Source organism: Oncorhynchus mykiss, chromosome 21 (assembly GCF_057628025.1).
Source record: "Oncorhynchus mykiss isolate SJ-2025 chromosome 21, ASM5762802v1, whole genome shotgun sequence".
Lineage (NCBI taxonomy): Eukaryota > Metazoa > Chordata > Actinopteri > Salmoniformes > Salmonidae > Oncorhynchus > Oncorhynchus mykiss.
The window spans coordinates 35,606,206-35,625,072 of record NC_143042.1 but is presented as its reverse complement, the minus strand read 5'-3'; the positions used below and the strand labels follow the sequence as shown (position 1 = coordinate 35,625,072).

Here is an 18,867-nt window from a genome sequence, read left to right as displayed (position 1 = left end):
AATGGGAGAAACTACCCAAATACATGTGTGCCAAGCTTGTAGCTCATACACAAGAAGACTCAAGTCTGTAATCGCTGCCAAAGGTGCTTCAACAAAGTACTGAGTAAAGAGTCTGAATACTTTTGTAAATGTGACATTGCCATTTTAAAAAATATATAAATTAGCAAAAATTCTTAACCTCTTTTTGCTTTGTCATTATAGGGTATTGTGTGTAGATTGATGAGGGGGAAAAAAACTATTTAGAATAAGGCTGTGACCTAAGAATATTTGGAAAAAGTAAAGGGGTCTGAATACTTTTCGAAGGCACTTGAATCTACGTAACTTTGAGTGGACTGATCATGTCAACGTCATACTTTCAAAATCTTAGGTAGCAAGCTAGACAAACAGTCATCATCATGAATCAAGTCAACAATCTACTGACAAATCCATTTCAATCCTTGTCATATGAAGAGAAAGTATAGATAAAACATATCAGTGCTCATCTGCCATTGGACATAAACATTAGACAACAAATTGTAAAACGCCAATTCAACAATGAAGGATTTGGAAGGAATCAGTGGCTAACTGCAAGCGTTGCAAAGCAATCACTAGCCTGCTATTCAGTGGAGAGAGTGTGTGATCTAAGTCTGGGTTTAAGGGTCTCTTTTCCAAGCTTAAAAGGATAAACATTCACATGCAACACCAAGGGCCAGAAAAGGTTGAATACATTGGCCATGCTGTCAATCCAGCATGACTTCTGCCGCATTCAAAACTGGAAACTCAGAACTGGGAAATCTCAGACTTCAGTGAGTTCAAGACAACTGGAAACTCTGAAAATTATTAGCACCGACCGGGAAAATATGTTTTGAATGGTCATCCAACTCGGAATTCCAAGTTGGGAACTCGGGCCTCTTTCTAGAGCACCGACCTGAACATCACTGACGTCATGATTCAACTTTGTTTTTTTCAGAGTTCCCACTTGTTTTGACAGCATCATAAATCCAGTAAAAGATGACAAAGTTTGACAAAATGTGCCCACAAGAAGGACCACCGCGCCACCTTCCTGTTCAAGTGAGCTCAGCACAACAAGGTGAGTCCAAAAATGTATTGTATGCTGCTGCATAAATTATTTAATAAACCAGGGAGATATGTATACTGTAGCTAAGAAAGTAATACTAAGTGTATGTTGTGTAGTAAGCTGTTCGTAGCCCATGTGCCTCTCCCTAATAATTTGGTCCCTTTCCCCTTCATAACTTAGCCTATTGTTCCGACTTGGTGGTGTACATGAAGCCTGTTTAAGAGAAATTTCATTGTCTGCTTATCTGATCCCTTTATTTATCCTACGGTTCTGACTTGGTGTACAGGTAGAATACTGTAAGAATGGCCCATGTTCTGAATTTTGTCACTGTACATTTCAAAAGTGCTGAGTAAATAGTTATAGTGACTACGTCCGTCTTTGCTCGCTCATTGTCTTAATCGAAATTACGGATTGCCTCTTATTCGCTCATCGTTCCCTTCTGCCACAGTTTGTCCATCTCAATTGTCAGTAGAAACCACATTTGTTTAAGGAAGTCAACCATTTCAGCTATGCTTTTTAAAAAGGCAGGAAATGAGTGGTGTAGTGCCAGGTGTAGTGGTGGTAAGGATTCACTCCATGGTGCTGAAAAGAAAGCTCTGCTGTTAGGGCCTACATAAAGTTGTCCCAACAGTTTGTGGGCACCGCTTGTCACCGTTATAGTGCAATTAATGTATTGTTTAGTGTTGTGGCTTTGCTGGCATGCATCAACATTTTTTGGGGGGGATATTGGGTCAAGACTTTATTTTCCTTATTATCATCATCATTAAATAGCCTACCTAAGATGTCATGAGACTTGTAAACTACATAGAAGTGCATGAAATTAGCTTCAAAACAACATTTTCCTAAATCCTTCAAATTAAACAAAATCATGCTGGTGTTGTATTTAATATAGGTTATCTTAATAAACAATAATAATGAAGAAATGGGGGCGGGGGTGAGGAAAGGAGGGAAATAAATGGAGCTAGGCAAGGAGGAAAGGCAAGGAAAGGAATATAGGAAAGAAAAGGAGGCGTTCACATGAATATGGTAGGGATTAACCATGGCCAGTAGAGAGGGAAGGAAAGGCAGCTAGGAAATGAGAAAAGGAATCTAGGAAAGAAAAGGAGTTCACATGTCGGTGGTAGGGACTAACCACTGCCAGTAGATGGCGATAGTATTGGCTTTAGTGTAGACTAATTTTAGCAACTATTGTTAAAACTATTGCTGAAACTCTGGACCTGATGGAAACTGTTTCAGCAGAAGATGCCTCCCCATACCTTCAAACAGCTTCCACCACTTATCCACACACATCTGGGCCAAGATCATTAGCCAAACGTTGTCGAACATTGCAGATAGGAAATGCCATCAGTAGAGCCAACATGATTCTTTGTTCTCCATGTCCAAGAAGCACGTTTGTTATACATAGCCTAACATTATTTATAACAGTTCCAAAATATTGCCCCTGGTTAAGCCCCCAATTCCAGTTCCAGGCATGACCTACTTACTATAAATGAGACATATGACCAAATTTGGCGTGGAGTTTGTGAGAAAGTGAGGGGATTCGATTAATCTGTCCCGGGCGCCTGGATGGGCGTGTTTTGCACACAGTGAATGTTGATTGCCTTCGTTTAGGAACCGGGCTGCCACCCGGGCGTGTGCCAGGTGCCCCGTTTAAAGCCCATGATGAAGTCAGCTCAAAACAAAAGTGACATAATTAAGCACGTGGAGAATGAGTATGATTTTCTGTGTTTTCACATGCAAAAGTGATTGTGTTTGATAAAAAACGCATGATTTGCCTTCCCAATAAAAACTATTTTGAAAATTCAAATATATACGTGTGTGTGTATATATTTATTATATATATATTATGGGAAAGAGATGTATCTTCGTGGACGATGCACCATGCTGACTGTTCGATTTGAGAAGGGCGCCAGCCATAGACCGTTGCCCCGCGGTTCAGCATAATCGAACTTGCCCAGTTCTTCTCTGAGCTACTGGTAACTGCCAAAATAAAGGAAACATCCACATAAAGTGTCACAATGAGACATTGGGCCACCAGGAGCCAGAACAGCTTCAATGCACCTTAGCATATATTCTACAAGTGTCTGGAACTCTATTGCAAGGATGCGACACCATTCTTCCACGTGAAATTCTATAATTTGGTGTTTTGTTGATGGTGGTAGAAAATGCTGTCTCAATCACCACTCCAGAATCTCCCATAAGTGTTCAATTGGGTTGAGATCTGGTGACGGACACAGCCATGTCATATGGTTTACATCATTTTCCTGCATATCAAACCATTCAGTGACAACTCGTGTCCTGTGGATGGAGGCATTATCTTCCCATGGGGGCATACCCATGGTAGTCCAAATAATGTCCTGCCCAGCATTCTATACATGACCCTAAGCTTAATGGGATATACAATTCTTATTTAAATGAGGAACCACACACTTGTGTGGAAGCACTTGTGTTCAATATGCATTGTATCCAGTGGTGTAAAGTACTTCAGTAAAAATACTTTAAAGTAGTTTTTGGGGTATCTGAACCCGACTTTACTATTTATATTTTTGATGACTTTTACTTTTACCTCACTACATTCCTGAAAAAAAGAATGTACTTTTTACTCCATACATTTTCCCTGACACCCAAAATTACATTTTGAATGCTTGGCAGGACAGGAAAATTGTATAATTCACACGTCCCTGGTCATCCCTACTGCATCTGATCTGGCGGACTCATTAAACACATGTGTTGTTTGTAAATTGTGCTGGAGTGTGCCCCTGGCTATCTGTAAAAAAAATGTAAACAAGAAAATTGTGCCATCTGGTTTGCTTAATATAAGGAATTTGAAATTATTTATACTTTTACTTTTGATACTATATTTTAGCAATTACATTTACTTTTGGTACTTAAGTATATTTAAAACCAAATGCTTTTTTACTTTTACTCCAGTAGGAGTTTACTGGGTGACTTTACTTGAGTCATTTTCTATTAAGGTATCTTTACTTTTACTCAAGTATGACAATTGGGTACTTTTTCCACCACTGGTTGTATCCCTAATTTACTCAAGTGTTTCCATTATTTTGGCAGTTACCTGTAGACGAAGTGGTCGCGAGCGTAAAAGTGCGCGCCCCGGCTCCAAAACGGTAACAGGAAGGAAGAAGACCATGCGAGATCAGAGGTAAGAATAACCGTTCTTCTTTAAAATGCTATTTCTATTCCAGTGAAGTCTACATTAGAAAGAAGGTACAGAAAATACCGTTACTTTCTATTTTTAGTCCAATGAGAATGCCTCAGATACCATAGCATTAATCTACTTAGGTGCAGTGCGTCGCGTCGGCCACAGCCCTTACGCTTGTGCACTCACTCACTCATCATTGATGATCCGTATGTGTTGGAAATACCATCAACAAGTCTGGTCATGCTTTGAGGAACTTTTCTCCCCATGTGTTTCAGTTTGAACATCCTGCCAATATTAGAATCATTTAAATTCTAAATAAAACATTCATAGGGAATTTCTCACTGGCATGAAAATAAACAATAAAACCAGCACTCTCCTGCTAAGAATATTGCAATACTTCCTTTTCAAGAGAGAGAGAGAGAGGGAGACTTGGGCACATACCATAACTGCACCCATCACATCCTCCTAACCCCCATTTCACCTCAGTTTAGTTTTGTTCCCCAGCCTCCAGATGTGAGTAACTCGGACCCCATCTAAAAGAGAAATGGAATATGGTATTGACAATGTGGGCCAGCTTCCCAGACACAGATTCATCCTAGTTCTGGACTCGTCTAGGAGTAGCTTTGGTCTAATCTGGGTCCAGTAAACAAGCCCAAGGTTTGTGTAACCCAGTTTTATATCACAAACTTGTCATTTCCATGTGGACTAGGTCTACGGTACAGTAGGCTAGTAGTATCTGGGCCCCTGTAGATGTGAGATGGAGACATTAGTTCAGCTTCCTGTTTTTCTTCCGCGGCCAGAGAGGAAGGGAGGCTCTTTTAAAGCTCTCCTCTGGCTAATAGACTCAGTAAAGAAGTACTTAAAGCAACAAAGCCTTAAAGAAGCCAGGTTTAGAGCTTGACACACTGAAGAGGAAGTCAATGTGTTACTGACAAGCATATGATGAGGATGACTGAAGTATCAGTGTACCTTGCATTCAGGTCATGAGTATATTAAATATGAGTCAAAGGCCACGTCCATAGGGCTCTGGTCAAAAGTAGTGCACTGTGTAGGGTATAGGGTACCATTTGGGATGCAGACGTGTCTCGAAGTCTTAGGATCTTAGCTTTGGCCCAATGAAAAGGGATGATGCTGTGTGACTGACAGTGAACACCAATGCCTTCTCAATTCAGTCTGAATTCACAGTTTTTTTATTTCCTCATTACTGTGTGCATACTCCCTAGCCTAGTACAAGTCACAGCTAGAATATATGTTTTCTCTCTGACTGCTATATCTTTCTTAGTGTGAGGAGAAGTGGGTCACATTTTATTTGGATAGTCCGGGTAATCCATCTGTAGATGCTTTACAGATGGTCATACTGTACTATCAACAATATCGTGTTGATAAGGGTTGGTGTTGAGGTTAGGGTTAGTAGATAGTTAGTTGAAATCTTTCTGATAGACTATATATAGTCTGTAGAGGATCTACAGATGGACTATCCAAATAAAGTGTTACCGATAAGTGTAACCTACTGGAGGATTATAACATGTGACCAGGAGGGGGGGATGTGGTAATCAATTAGTAGGCCTAACAACCCTAAAGAGCTGGGTTGAACAAAATTCATTTGTGCACACCGTAGCGAAAACATTTTACACCATAGCGAAAAGGTTTTACACTGGTTAGGGGTGTATTCATTCCGCCGATTCTGATGCGAAATGTTTCTTAAACGGAAGCAAACTTACCTGAATTTGTCTAATAGAAACTCTAGTTTTTGTTAAAATGTATTACATATTAAAACATACAATCTACCTGCAGTGAAGCCGCTCAACATTTACGTTACATTCAGTCATCTAGCAGACACTCCCATCCAGAGCAACCCACAGGAGCAATCAGGGTCAAAGCACCCCGCCAAAGGGCACGTCGACAGATCTCCCACCAAGTTAAATCGGGAACCCGAACCAACAACCTATCGGCCCAAGCCCCCAACATGCCAGGCTCTGCAATGCTTGTTTCAACAAGAGATACTTTCAACAAGGTTTAATTTTCAAATAATCGAAAATGAGACGTGGCAATCTGCACAAAGGCAATTTTTAAACAAGTTTTTCTTAGTAATCTACTTGAGAACCATTTGGGGTTCAAGTAAAATATTTGTATAAGTGAAGCTTTTAGAGGTTTAGAGCTTTTATATTTAATCTCAACCCACCCAGTTTATATTCATTATATAGATGGGCACGCTTTATCTTGTCTGGTTTAGCATCCCAGATAAAAGAAAACATTTTTTTTTGCTCATATGATTTGAAATACAAATCATCAGGGGTAGGCAAGGCCATAAGTAAGTGAAGTAAACTAAGATATGACTAAGGAGTTAATCAGTGTCATTTTTTTTCCTGTAAATAGACAGGTATTTACTTTTCCATGGTTGCAGGAGCCTGACTATTTTTATTAGTTTTCTATTGAAATTCATTGTGGAGAGCTCATTTATATATTTAGTTTTCTTCACCATCAGACATTGTATAGGTAAACTGCAGGGTCATGAAAAAGCTGTATTTTAAAGATCCAATACTTAGTATGGATCTTTAAATTATACTGAATAAAAATATAATCACTACATGTAAAGTGTTGGTTCCATGTTTCATGACCTGAAATAAAAAGTCCCTGAAATTTCCCATACGTACAAAAAAACGTATTTCTTTCAATTTGTTAGCACGTATTGTCATAGTGAATACAATTCTCTCAAGCATTTAAACTTAGAACTGCGAGTCAAGCCATGTTGATGTAATGTGTGTACTTAAACTAGGAGAGCATGTAATCAGGCATCTCTCTGGGGAGGGAGGGACATGCAGGGAAGAAGTGACTGGGAACCGTTTTCAAGAACTGCTCTCGTGTATGTAGAACTGAGAGTCGTGTTAACGGTTTCAGTTTCACAATCTCACAATGGTTTCATTTTTATTTACAGTGTATCACACTCACTTTTGTGTTATACTGTGTTTCTAAATTGGGATGTTCTGTGATTTGCCTGGCCCCTAAATCTTGCTTTGTTTCTTTATCTCCTTGCAGAACCCTGGATGAGAACAGGACAAGTTCAGAGTCTTTTAATTGTATCTGAGGAAGGGCCAGAACAAGAACTATTACGGTGTTCAGCTATATTACAGTACATATTCCCCACTCCCCTGTATAACTTGACAGTATAACACCTCCCACCATGCCATTGATTGTGCTGCCCACCTCCCAGCTGCTGTGGGTGCGTGTGGCTGCACAGTTGTTCTCCTGCGTGGCCTTCAGTGTGGTGGCCCGTGAGGCCTCTCTCTCCCACGGGTTAGCAGACTGGTGTGTGTTCTGTTGGGCTTTCAGCTTCTCCATGACCCTGCTGGTACTGCTGGTGGAGCACTTTGGCCTCCAGGCCCGAGCCCCTGTCTCCTGGAAAAACTTTCCCATCACCATGGCCTGCTACGCCACCCTGCTCTGCTTCTCCGCCTCTGTCATCTTCCCTGTCTACTTCCTCAAGGGCCAGCAGAACCACGGGGAGGCCCGGGACAGACGCATCGCCTCCACCGTCTTCTCCTGCCTGGCCACCGTGGCCTACCTGTGGGAGGTGACCCTGACGCGGGCGCAGCCAGGCGAGGTGGTGGGCTACATGGCCACGTCTCCAGGCCTGCTCAAGGTGTGCCAGACCTTCGTGGCCTGCATCATCTTCATGCTGGTCAGCGACCCGGTGTCGTACGATCATCACGCAGCGCTCAAGTGGTGCATGGCGGTCTACTGTGTCTGTTTCATCCTGTCGGCAGCCGTGGTGGTGCTGTGTGTCGGGGAGTGTACCGGCTTTCTCCCGTTCCCCTTCACACGTTTCCTGTCAGCCTATGGCCTGCTGGCTGTTGTCATGTACCTGACCGCCACCATCATCTGGCCCGTGTTCCAGTTTGACAAGAGTTACAGCCACATCCAAACCCGGCAGCAGCCAACACTGTTGATGGTTGCAGTTCTCACCGCTCTCAACTTCCTGCTCTACCTGGCAGATCTGGCTTACTCTGCACGCCTGGTTTTTGTCAGTGTGTGAGGGAGGAGGGGGAGAGATTGGAAGGGAAGGAGAGAGTGGGACAAACGCTACTGTGTACAATTCATTCAGTTGTGAAAGTATTTCTGCGTTGCCTTTATCTTCAACAAGCATCTCTTCAAAGGGTGTGACACTCTAGACCCAAACTGTTATAGACCTATATCCATCCTGCCCTGCCTTTCTAAAGTCTTCGAAAGCCAAGTTAATAAACAGATCACTGACCATTTCGAATCCCACCATACCTTCTCCGCTGTGCAATCTGGTTTCCAAGCTGGTCACAGGTGCACCTCAGCCACGCTCAAGGTACTAAGCGATATCATAACCGCCATTGATAAAAGACAGTACTGTGCAGCCGTCTTCATAGATCTGGCCAAGGATTTTGACTCTGTCAATCACAATCACCACATTCTTATCGGCAGACTCAACATCCTTGGTTTCTCAAATGACTGCCTCGCCTGGTTCACCAACTACTTCTCAGACCAAGTTCAGTGTGTCAAATCGGAGAGCCTGTTGTCCGGACCTCTGGCAGTCTCTATGGGGGTACCACAGGGTTCAATTCTCGGGCCGACTCTTCCGTAGCCTCCAACTGCTCTTAGACGCTAGTAAAACCAAATGCATGCTTTTCAACCGTTCGCTGCCGCACCCGCCCACCCGACTAGCATCACTACTCTGGACGGTTCTGACTTAGAATATGTGGACAACTACAAACTACAGTCTGGCTAGACTGTAAACTCTCCTTCCAGACTCATATTAAACATCTCCAATCCAATATTGAATATAGAATCAGCTTCCTATTCGCAACAAAGCCTCGTTCACTCATGCCGCCTCGACTTCGGCGATGTCCTTTACAAAATTGCTTCCAACACTCTACTCAGACTGCATCCAGTTTGCTATCATAGTGCCATCCGTTTTGTCACCAAAGCCCCTTATACCACCCACCACTGCGACCTGTATGCTCTAGTCGGCTGGCCCTCGCTACATATTTGTTGCCAGACCCACTGGCTCCAGGTCATCTATACGCTTATGCTAGGTAAAGCTCCCGCTTATCTCAGCTCACTGGTCACGATAACAACACCCACCTGTAGCACGCGCTCCAGCAGGTATATCTCACTGGTCACCCCAAAGCCAACACCTACTTTGGCCTCCTTTCCTTCCAGTTCTCTGCTGCCAATGACTGGAACGAATTGCAAAAATCGCTGAAGGGAGACTTATATTTCCCTCACTAACTTTAAACATCAGCTATCTGAGCAGCTAACCGATCGCTGCAGCTGTACATAGCCCATCTGTAAATAGCCCAACCAACTACCTACCTCATCCCCGTATTGGTTTTATTTACCTTTCTGCTCTTTTGCACACCAGTTTCTACTTGCACATCATCATCTGCTCATCTATCACTCCAGTGTTTATTTGCTAAATTCTATTTACTACGCTACTATGGCCTATTTATTGCTTTACCTCCTCACGCCATTTGCACACACTGTATATAGACTTTTCTTTTCTATTGTGTTATTGACTATACGCTTGTTTATCCCATGTGTTTGTGTCGCTTTGCTTTATCTTGGCCAGGTCGCAGTTGTAAATGAGAACTTGTTCTCAGCTAGCTTTACTGGTTAAATAAAAAAAATAAAAAAAGCAAATGAAAAGACCATTCTTTGTCTTTATTGTATCACACGGGCTTCAGTTGTGCTGATACAAAACAGGTACAAACCAAAAGAAAATGATACAATGTGGCTAGAACTGCACCACCAGGGGCATATTTCACACATGTCACAGATGTATTTCATTACATGGGTTATTGTTAGATGATTGATTGCAAACAAACTTGATGCTTGGCATCACCCTGCAGAAGAGTTTGTCACAGTAGCAATGGAATGTTGCAACACCACAGGCAAAACGTTTTGAAAATAAATGTTTGAGCCAGAGTGTCTGGTTGAAGTGCTATGCTAATGTGCACTGTAACTGTATTTCTTCTATAAATAAACTCTGTTTTATATCATTTTATTCCTTGAGTGTTTATGCTAAATGACAAACTTCAGTGAGCTCCAAAAGTATTGGGACAGTGACCATTTGTGTTGTTGCTTTGGCTCTACTCCAGCATTTGTGATTTGAAATGATACAATGGACTGACGTGCAGACTTAACTTTAATTTGAGGGTATTTTCATCCATATCGGGTGAACTGTTTAGAAAGTACAGTACTTTTTGTACATTGTCCCCCCATTTTAAGGGACCAAAAGTACTGGGACAAATTCACTTATGTATTTAAAGTAGTCAAAAGTTTAGTATTTGCTCCCGTAGTCCTAGCACACAATGATTACATCAAGCTTGTGAGTCTACAAACTTGCTGGATGCATTTGTCACTGTTATTGTAAATGAGTATAGAATATGTTTCTAAACACTGCATTAATGTGGATGCTACCATGATTACGGATCATCCTGAATGAATTATGATGAGTGAGAAAGTTATAGGCATCAATATCACACCCCACAAAAAAAGCTAACCTCCCCTGTTATTGTAAGGTTAGCATGTCTTGGGGGAATGGTATTAGTGCGCCTGTAACTCTCATTCATTGTTATTCACGATTCATTCAAGGCTATCCGTGGTCATGGTAGCATTGCATCATTTCAAATCCAAAGTGCTGGAGCGCAGAGCCAAAAAATGTATAAAAATGGGCCACTGTCCCAATACTTAGGGAGCTCAGTAGTCTTGTCATCATGCAGGGTGGGTATCTTGTTAGTACTGTGAGTAATCGCTGTTGTCATTATTTATTGCTTGCTGTTTTTTTAGTAATTGGTCATGTAGTTAAGTTCACTTGTGTAGTTTTTGTTAATCAACTTAAGCACTTCTTGTTTGGCCACGACTGCGTGCCCAAACACGACTCCCACACCATCATTATGTTTGCTGACGTTGTTTGCTGACACAACTGTGGTAGGCCTGATCACCAACAACGATGAGACAGCCTATAGGGAGGAGATCAGAGAACTGGCAGTGTGGTGCCAGAACAACAACCCCTCCATCGATGGGAGCAAGACCAAGGAGCTGATCATGAACTACAGACAAAGGCAGGCTGAACAGGACCCCATTCACATTGACAGGGCTGTAGTGGAGTGGGTTGAGAGTTTCAAGTTCCTTGGTGTCCACATCACCAACAAACTATCATGGTCCAAACACACTAAGACAGTTGTGAAGAGGGCACGACAAAACCATTTCCTCCTCAGGAGACTGAAAAGATTTGGCATGGGTCCCCAGAACCTCAAAAGGTTCTACAGCTGCACCATCGAGAGCATTCTGACCGGTTACATCACCGCCTAGTATGGCAACTGCTCGGCATCTGAAAGTATGGTGTTACAGAGGGTAGTGCGTACATCACTTGGACCAACCTTCCTGCCACCCAGGACCTATATAATAGGCGGTGTCAGAGGAAAGCCCATAAAATTGTCAGAGACTCCAGTCATCCAAGTCATAGACTGTCTTCTCTGCTCCCGCATGTAGAGTGGTACCGGAGCGCAAAGTCTAGGACCAAAGGGCTCCTTAACAGCTTCTACCCCGAAGCCATAATAGTGCTGAACAACTTGGCCTGCTGAGGGTCAATACCACGAAAAGCCTCTCTAGCGCAATCAGTTAGCACATGTATTCATATTAATCTGGCTAGTATGACAACGTAAATGATGTCAATCTGGCATGAAAAGCCTTAGCATTTATATTTATCTCACTTGAAGGACAATGTTGGTCCAGTGTGTTTGTGTGTATATGTATGCCTATACGCCATGAAAGTGACTAGCCACTTCATCATTCTTCCGGAGTCAGTCCCCTAATTATTTTTGAATGGGCTTGGCGATTATATATTACATTTGTGAAAATGCAGTTATTTAAAATATATATTTATCATAATATATTTGTGATTGTGGCTGAATTTACTCCTGCCAGATGCCTTTTAATATAATGTTGCGCTGACGAACATTGCGCTACATTTTTGCCCTTTTAAGGCCATTCAAAAAGCTAACAAACATTAGAAAACTACAGGGCTACTTCCTTGAAAATGTTGCTGCACTTTCGATGCACGTTAACACAACCATTGGAACAAAGTGTTGTTGTTTCGTAAACTCCATGTTCAGTTGGATGAGAGCACGGATGGCCAGCGATCTAGCGTCAGGATTAAATACACCACAAGTCTCTGTGGCGCAATTGGTTAGCGTCTTAGACTGTTAATCTAAAGATTGGTGGTTTGAGCCCACCCAGGGATGAGAGTTTTCAGTTTGTTGTGCTCCATGATGTGGATGTGACATCCTGGACCTGTCATGAGATTCCCTGTAACTTTGGCCTGTTGAGGGTCAATGCCAACACAAGCCTCTCAAGTGCAATCATTTAGTGTGTTTGACTGTCAATCTGAAGGTTGACAGTCATCCACCCAGGGATGACATTTTTCCGATTGTCGAGATGTGAACTGACCCTTCCTAACTTGAAGTGAGCTTCCATGAGACGTTGGCCTGCTGAGGGTCAGTATAACCACAAGTCTCTGTGGTGCAATTGAATGGCGCGTTAGACTGTTAATTTAAAAGTTGGTGATTTGAGCCCACCCAGGGATGCTGTCTTTCCGTTTTTAGTTATGTGGAAGACCTTCCTGGCCTTACAGTAAGCTTGCTTTTGACCTGCTGTGTTTCCTGTTGTCACATGTGATTGGTGTGTTGTTGAACATGAAAGATGACAAGTTATGATACCTACTGGTAAAATGGCTGTCAATGGTCTCTGATCTTCTGTTACTCAATAGCTTGATCATTCTGTGTTCTCCAAGGAACATATAATTTATTCTTATTAATATGGCTGGTATGACAACGTAAGACGTATTAACGTATTAAGAACAAAATACAATTATAGTTCATTGAAGAATTTAAGACAACTGCAGTTATCCTAGTCTGGCAATGTATCTTATTATGTAATAGAAACAATAATTATATTTTTGGGGATTTGAACTGGAGCAGCACATGACATGCGAGCTTGTGGCTCTGAAGGCCAAGTTCCTGGATATAGAGACGATGAAGACCCTGGCAACATCTCTGATACAGTGCCAGTATGACTAATCTTGTATCTCATGGTTCAGTGGCATAACAAAAAATCTGAATGACAAACTTCAAATGGCCAAAACAAACTGATTAGAATTATACTCAAGCTCAGCCATAGGGACGCATGTTGGTCCTAATCATTTCAGGGAACTGAACTGGCTTCCAGTTGATCTGGTGGTGGTGCAGATTCAACTGTTGATGGTTTTTAAAGTGAAACATGACATTTCCCCCAATTACCTGTCTCTTTATTTTAATTTCATTAGAGACTCTCATAGCCATCACACCAGAGCCAGTGTTGCCAATATGAGACTAATGCTCTATAGGTGTCATGCCTGCTCCCGCTCCCCCTCTCTGTTGCTTGAAGGTGCCAGGCTCCCCAGCATTACGCACTCCCGCCACCATCATTACACAACCTGCCTTTCCCCCATCACGCGCATCAGCAATTATTGGACTCAGCTGGACTCAATCACCTCCGTCATTACCTCCCCTGTATCTGTCTGGTTCCCCGCTCTATTCCCTGCTGCTGCATTGATTGTCATGTCCTTTTTTTCCCTGTGTGCTGACGCTGTGCCTGTCTTGTTTCATGTCTGTTCTTCATTAATTGTTGAACTCCCCGTATCTGCTTCTCGACTCCAGCGTCGGTCGTTACAGAATGCTGCAGCCACCACATGAAGCATCGGAGAGTGCTGGCTTTCCCGTTGTTGAGACGTCGGGTCCGGGTGCCGCCACTGATGGAACTGGGGGTGCCTAAGCCAGCTCGTTGGGCTGTCACGCCCTAGCTGGCTCGATAGGTTTCTTTTCTGGTTGGCTCAGAAGGTGCCCATCCCACGTCAGGCCTCAGCCGGATTGGCAGGGTTTTACACCCAGCCGGCTCGTCAGGCTGCTATTCCTTAGCCGGATCACCTTGCTCCCGCGTCTCAGTGGGATTGACAGGATTTCACACCCCAGCCGGATCGTCAGGCTCCTATGCCTCAGCCGACTCGCCAGGCTCCCATGCCTCTGCCGGTTCATCAGGAGTTTACGCCCGGCCGGCTTGTCCAGCGCCCGTACCTTGGCCGGCCTGTCAGGTTCGCACTGGTAGGAATGCCGGGTGGCGCCCCTACAGTGGGGGTACTGTCACGCCTGCTCCCGCTCCCCCTCCTTGGCGCTCGAAGGTTCCAGGATCCTCATTATTACGCACACCTGCCTTTCCCCCGTCACTCGCATTAGCGATTATTGGACTCAACTGGACTTAATCAAGTCTATCATCACCTCCCCTATATCTGTCTGGTCCCCCGCTCTATTCCCTGCTGCAGCATTGATTGTCAAATGTCCTTGTTTTCCTGTGTGCTGACACTGTGCCTGTCTTGTTTCATGTCTGTTCATTAAATGTTCAACTGCCCGTACCTCGACTCGTGCGTCTGTAGGAGCATGGCTGGAAAAAGCTCTTTCCTTAAAGTGGCTGGAGTTGAGTTGAGTATGTTGGCAGCAGCCACTCAATGTTAGTGGTAGCTGTTTAACAGTCTGATTGCCTTGAGATAGAAGCTGTTTTTCAGTGTCTCTGTCCCGGCTTTGATGCACCTGTACTGAACTCGCCTTCTGGATGATAGCGGGGTGAACAGGCAGTGGCTTGGGTGGTTGTGGTCCTTGATGATCTTTATGACCTTCCTGTGACATCGGGTGGTGTAGGTGTCCTGGAGGGCAGGTAGTTTGCCCCCGGTGATGCGTTGTGCAGACCTCACTACCCTCTGGAGAGGCTTACGGTTGTGGGTGGAGCAGTTGCCATACCAGGCGGTGATAAAGCCCGACAGGATGCTCTCGATCGTACATCTGTAGAAGTTTGTGAGTGCTTTTGGTGACAAGCCGAATTTCTTCAACCTCCTAAGGCTGCTGCACCTTCTTCACAACGCTGTCTGTGTGGGTGGACCAATTCAGTTTGTCCGTGATGTGTACGCCGAGGCACTTAAAACTTACTACCCTCTCCACTACTGTCCCGTCGATGTGGATAGGGTGGTGCTCCCTCTGCTGTTTCCTGAAGTCCACTATCATCTCCTTTGTTTTGTTGACGTTGAGTGTGAGGTTATTTTCCTGACGCCACACTCCGAGGGCCCTGACCTGCTCCCTGTAGTCCGACTCGTCGTTGTTGGTAATCAAGCCTACCACTGTGGTGTCATCCGCAAACTTGATGATTGAGTTGGAGGCGTGCATGTCCACGCAGTCGTGGGTGAACAGGGAGTACAGGAGAGGGCTCAGAACGCACCCTTTTGGGGATAAGCGGGGTGGAGATGTTGTTACCTACCCTCACCACCTGGGGGCGGCCCGTCAGGAAGTCCAGTACCCAGTTGCACAGGGCAGGGTCGAGACCCAGGGTAATGAACTCGCTCACCGAATCAGCGTATTCGTCAATGTTGTTGTTGGACGCAATGCAGAACATATCCCAGTCCACGTGATCGAAGCAGTCTTGAAGTGGAATCAGATTGGTCGGACCAGCGTTGAACAGACCTGAGCGTGGGAGCTTCTTGTTTTAGTCTCTGTCTGTAGGCTGGAAGCAACAAAATGTAGTCGTGGTCAGCTTTTCCGAAAGGAGGGCGGGGGAGGGCCTTATATGCGTCGCAGAAGTTAGAATAACAATGATCCAGGGTTTTACCAGCCCTGGTTGCGCAATCGATATGCTGATAGAATTTTGGGAGTCTTGTTTTCAGATTAGCCTTGTTACAATGAATGCAGCCTCAGGATATGTGGTTTCCAGTTTGCATAGAGTCAAATATAGTTCGTTCAGGGCCATCAATGTGTCTGCTTGGGGGGAATATATACGGCTGTGATTATAATCGAAGAGATTTCCCTTGGTAGATAATGGGGTCGACATTTGATTGTGAGGAATTCTAAGTCAGGTGAACAGAAGGACTTGAGTTCCTGTATGTTGTTATGAGCACACCGCGTCTCGTTAATCATAAGGCATACCCCCCCCCCCGCCCCTCTTCTTACCAGAAAGATGCTTGTTTCTGTCGGCGCGATGAATGAAGAAACCAGCTGGCTGCACCGACTCCGTTAGCGTCTCTCGAGTCAGCCATGTTTCCGTGAAGCAAAGAACATTACAGTCTCTGTCTCTCTGGAATGCTACCCTTGCTCGGATTTCATCAACCTTGTTGTCAAGAGACTGGACATTGGCGAGTAGTATGCTAGGGAGTGGTGCGCGATGTGCCCGTCTCCGGAGCCTGACCAGAAGACCTCCTCGTTTGCCCCTTTTATGGCATCGTTGTTTAGGGTCGCCGGCTGGGATCCTATCCATTGTCCTGGGTGGAAGGCAAAACACAGGATGTGCTTTGGGAGAGTCATATTCCTGGTTGTAATGATTGTGAGTTGACGTTGCTCTTATATTCAGTAGTTCCTCCCGACTGTATGTAATGAAACCTAAGATTACCTGGGGTACAAATGTAAGAAATAACTCGGAAAAAACCTAAATACTGCATAGTTTCCTGGGAACGCGAAACGAGGTGGCCATCTCTGTCGGCGCCGGAAGTGGGTCATTCTAAGGCAGAGATTGTCGAGTGTAGGTCTTTCACCTCATATAAATATCTTTGGAATTTTAATTGATGATGGCCTCTCTTTTAAATGGCATATTCAACAATTTACACAAATTGAAATTGGGATTTAATTTTAGGAATAAGGTCTGTTTTTCTTTTGAAGCCAGAATGAGGCTAGTATCAGCTACATTTATGCCTTTACTAGACTATGGAGATATTACTTGTAGTTTTTCATGTTGTTTGTCTGGAATTTTTGTAATGACTTGGTGGTGCCTATCTTGGCCAGGACGCTCTTGAAAATGAGATTTTCAATCTCAATGAGCCCTTCCTGGTTAAATAAAGGTTAAATAAAATAAAGATATTCCTGCAGAAGTGTTTGCATGACTTCTTCTGCATGCTCATAGGTCAGTGAGGGACATGAAACACCTGCCAACTTTTTCGGAAGATCGTAGGTCCCAGGTTACTGATAGAAGCCCCTGTTCTACGTTTCAGGTAACATCTTGCGGTGATGCCACTTTCTGTGACTGTTTCTCAAGAACAGTGACAATGAACTGGCTGCCGCTGTCTGTCTCACCACATAGACATTAACACATAGACACAGAAACCCTCTAACTGGAACGGTGACCTTCCAGGCCATGCAGGGACACTGGAAATAGTAGTAAGAGTCACACACCACGAATGTCATTAATCGTCATGACCAGTCTGTAGGATGAAGAGGCAATATGGGAGAACAGGTAGTCATTTATACATAGGTTACTAGATTCTCAGAACTCCTGCAGAGTATATGACATAATAAAACCGAGAAGAACTGTTATTTTCAGGCACACTCTTCCCCAAAAAGTCATTCTGAAAAATCTCAATGTGTCTTTAGCTGATGGGGTGCAGCTTTTGAACTTTGCTCTTGGGGCATTTATGTTATATTCTTCAAGATTCAATGGGTAGATATAATTAAGTCCAAAAATTGATGCAGAAATAGCAGATTGACCTTTAACTCACACATTGTGGATCCTGAGATCTATACTACGCTGAAAGGAGGTTTGACCAAATTACGTTGTATGGAAAAGTTGATGATGACAATATCCATTTACTGTAAGAAAGCACTCATACCATCTGGTGGATAAAATATAGTTTATTAAAAAAGCACAATGCAAAGATATTGTAAAAGTACAGGTGTCACGACTTCTGCTGAAGTCGGCTCCTCTCCTTGTTCGGGCGACATTTGGCGGTCGACGTCACCGGCCTTCTAGCCATCGCCGCTCCACTTGTCATTCTTCCATTTGTTTTGTCTTGTTTCCGTGCACACCTGGTTTACATTCCCTAATCACACTACATATATATTCCCTCTGTTTCCCCCATGTCTTTGTGTGGAATTGTTTCGTTACGTATTATGGTGTGTGTGTGTGTGTGTGTGTGTGTGTGTGTGTGTTTGTGCATGTGTGCATTGAGAGCGCAAAATCCTGTTCCGGTTTCCTTCTGCTCCTCCTCTGATGGTGTGTCCTTCCATCCTTCCATCCGTCCATCCATCCATCCCTCCAACCCGCCATCCTTTCATCCTCTCCATCCCTCCATCCCTGACCCCCTCAAGTACCTGCAGCACAAGTTGTTTAGGACATGCAGTCAAACAAAATCTTAAGAATCAAACAAAGATACATACTTTAAATAGCTACATTATACTTTGATATCAGAGCATTAGTTCCATATTAGTATCATATGTAGTATCAATAGCATATGGCTATTAGTCTTACCTGAGGCTGTACCTGGCTTCAATTGAGAATAGACTGAATCTGCCTCTGGTGGGGTTGATGTTTCTGTCAGGGGTGAGGATAAAACATCAGAATAATATAACAGTTATATACAGAATATTATGCAGCTAGTCAATATGGGGTCAGAGGTGTGAGGTTATGATAGAGGGAATATTGAAGGAGGGATGTCCCAGTCTTACCTTTCTTCTTCTTGGCTTTGGCCTTCTGTTTAAGGTCAACCTCAGCATAGGTCACATCAACAGGTCCAGTTGCTGCTGAAAATGGACATTTCCAGTGAACAAATTAAGGAATTAGC

The 18,867-nt window shown here is 43.7% G+C and overlaps 1 protein-coding gene across 1 annotated transcript; it reads left to right on the top strand.

Moving 5' to 3' along the window:
* The first annotated feature begins 4,126 nt into the window (after positions 1-4,126).
* LOC110500442 (myeloid-associated differentiation marker homolog) lies at positions 4,127-9,890 on the top strand. The gene is made up of 2 exons (XM_021577821.3): positions 4,127-4,217; positions 7,254-9,890. The coding sequence occupies exon 2, from the start codon at positions 7,399-7,401 to the stop codon at positions 8,248-8,250; it is 852 nt and encodes a 283-aa protein (XP_021433496.2). The 5' UTR covers positions 4,127-4,217; positions 7,254-7,398; the 3' UTR covers positions 8,251-9,890.
* The last annotated feature ends 8,977 nt before the right edge of the window (positions 9,891-18,867 follow it).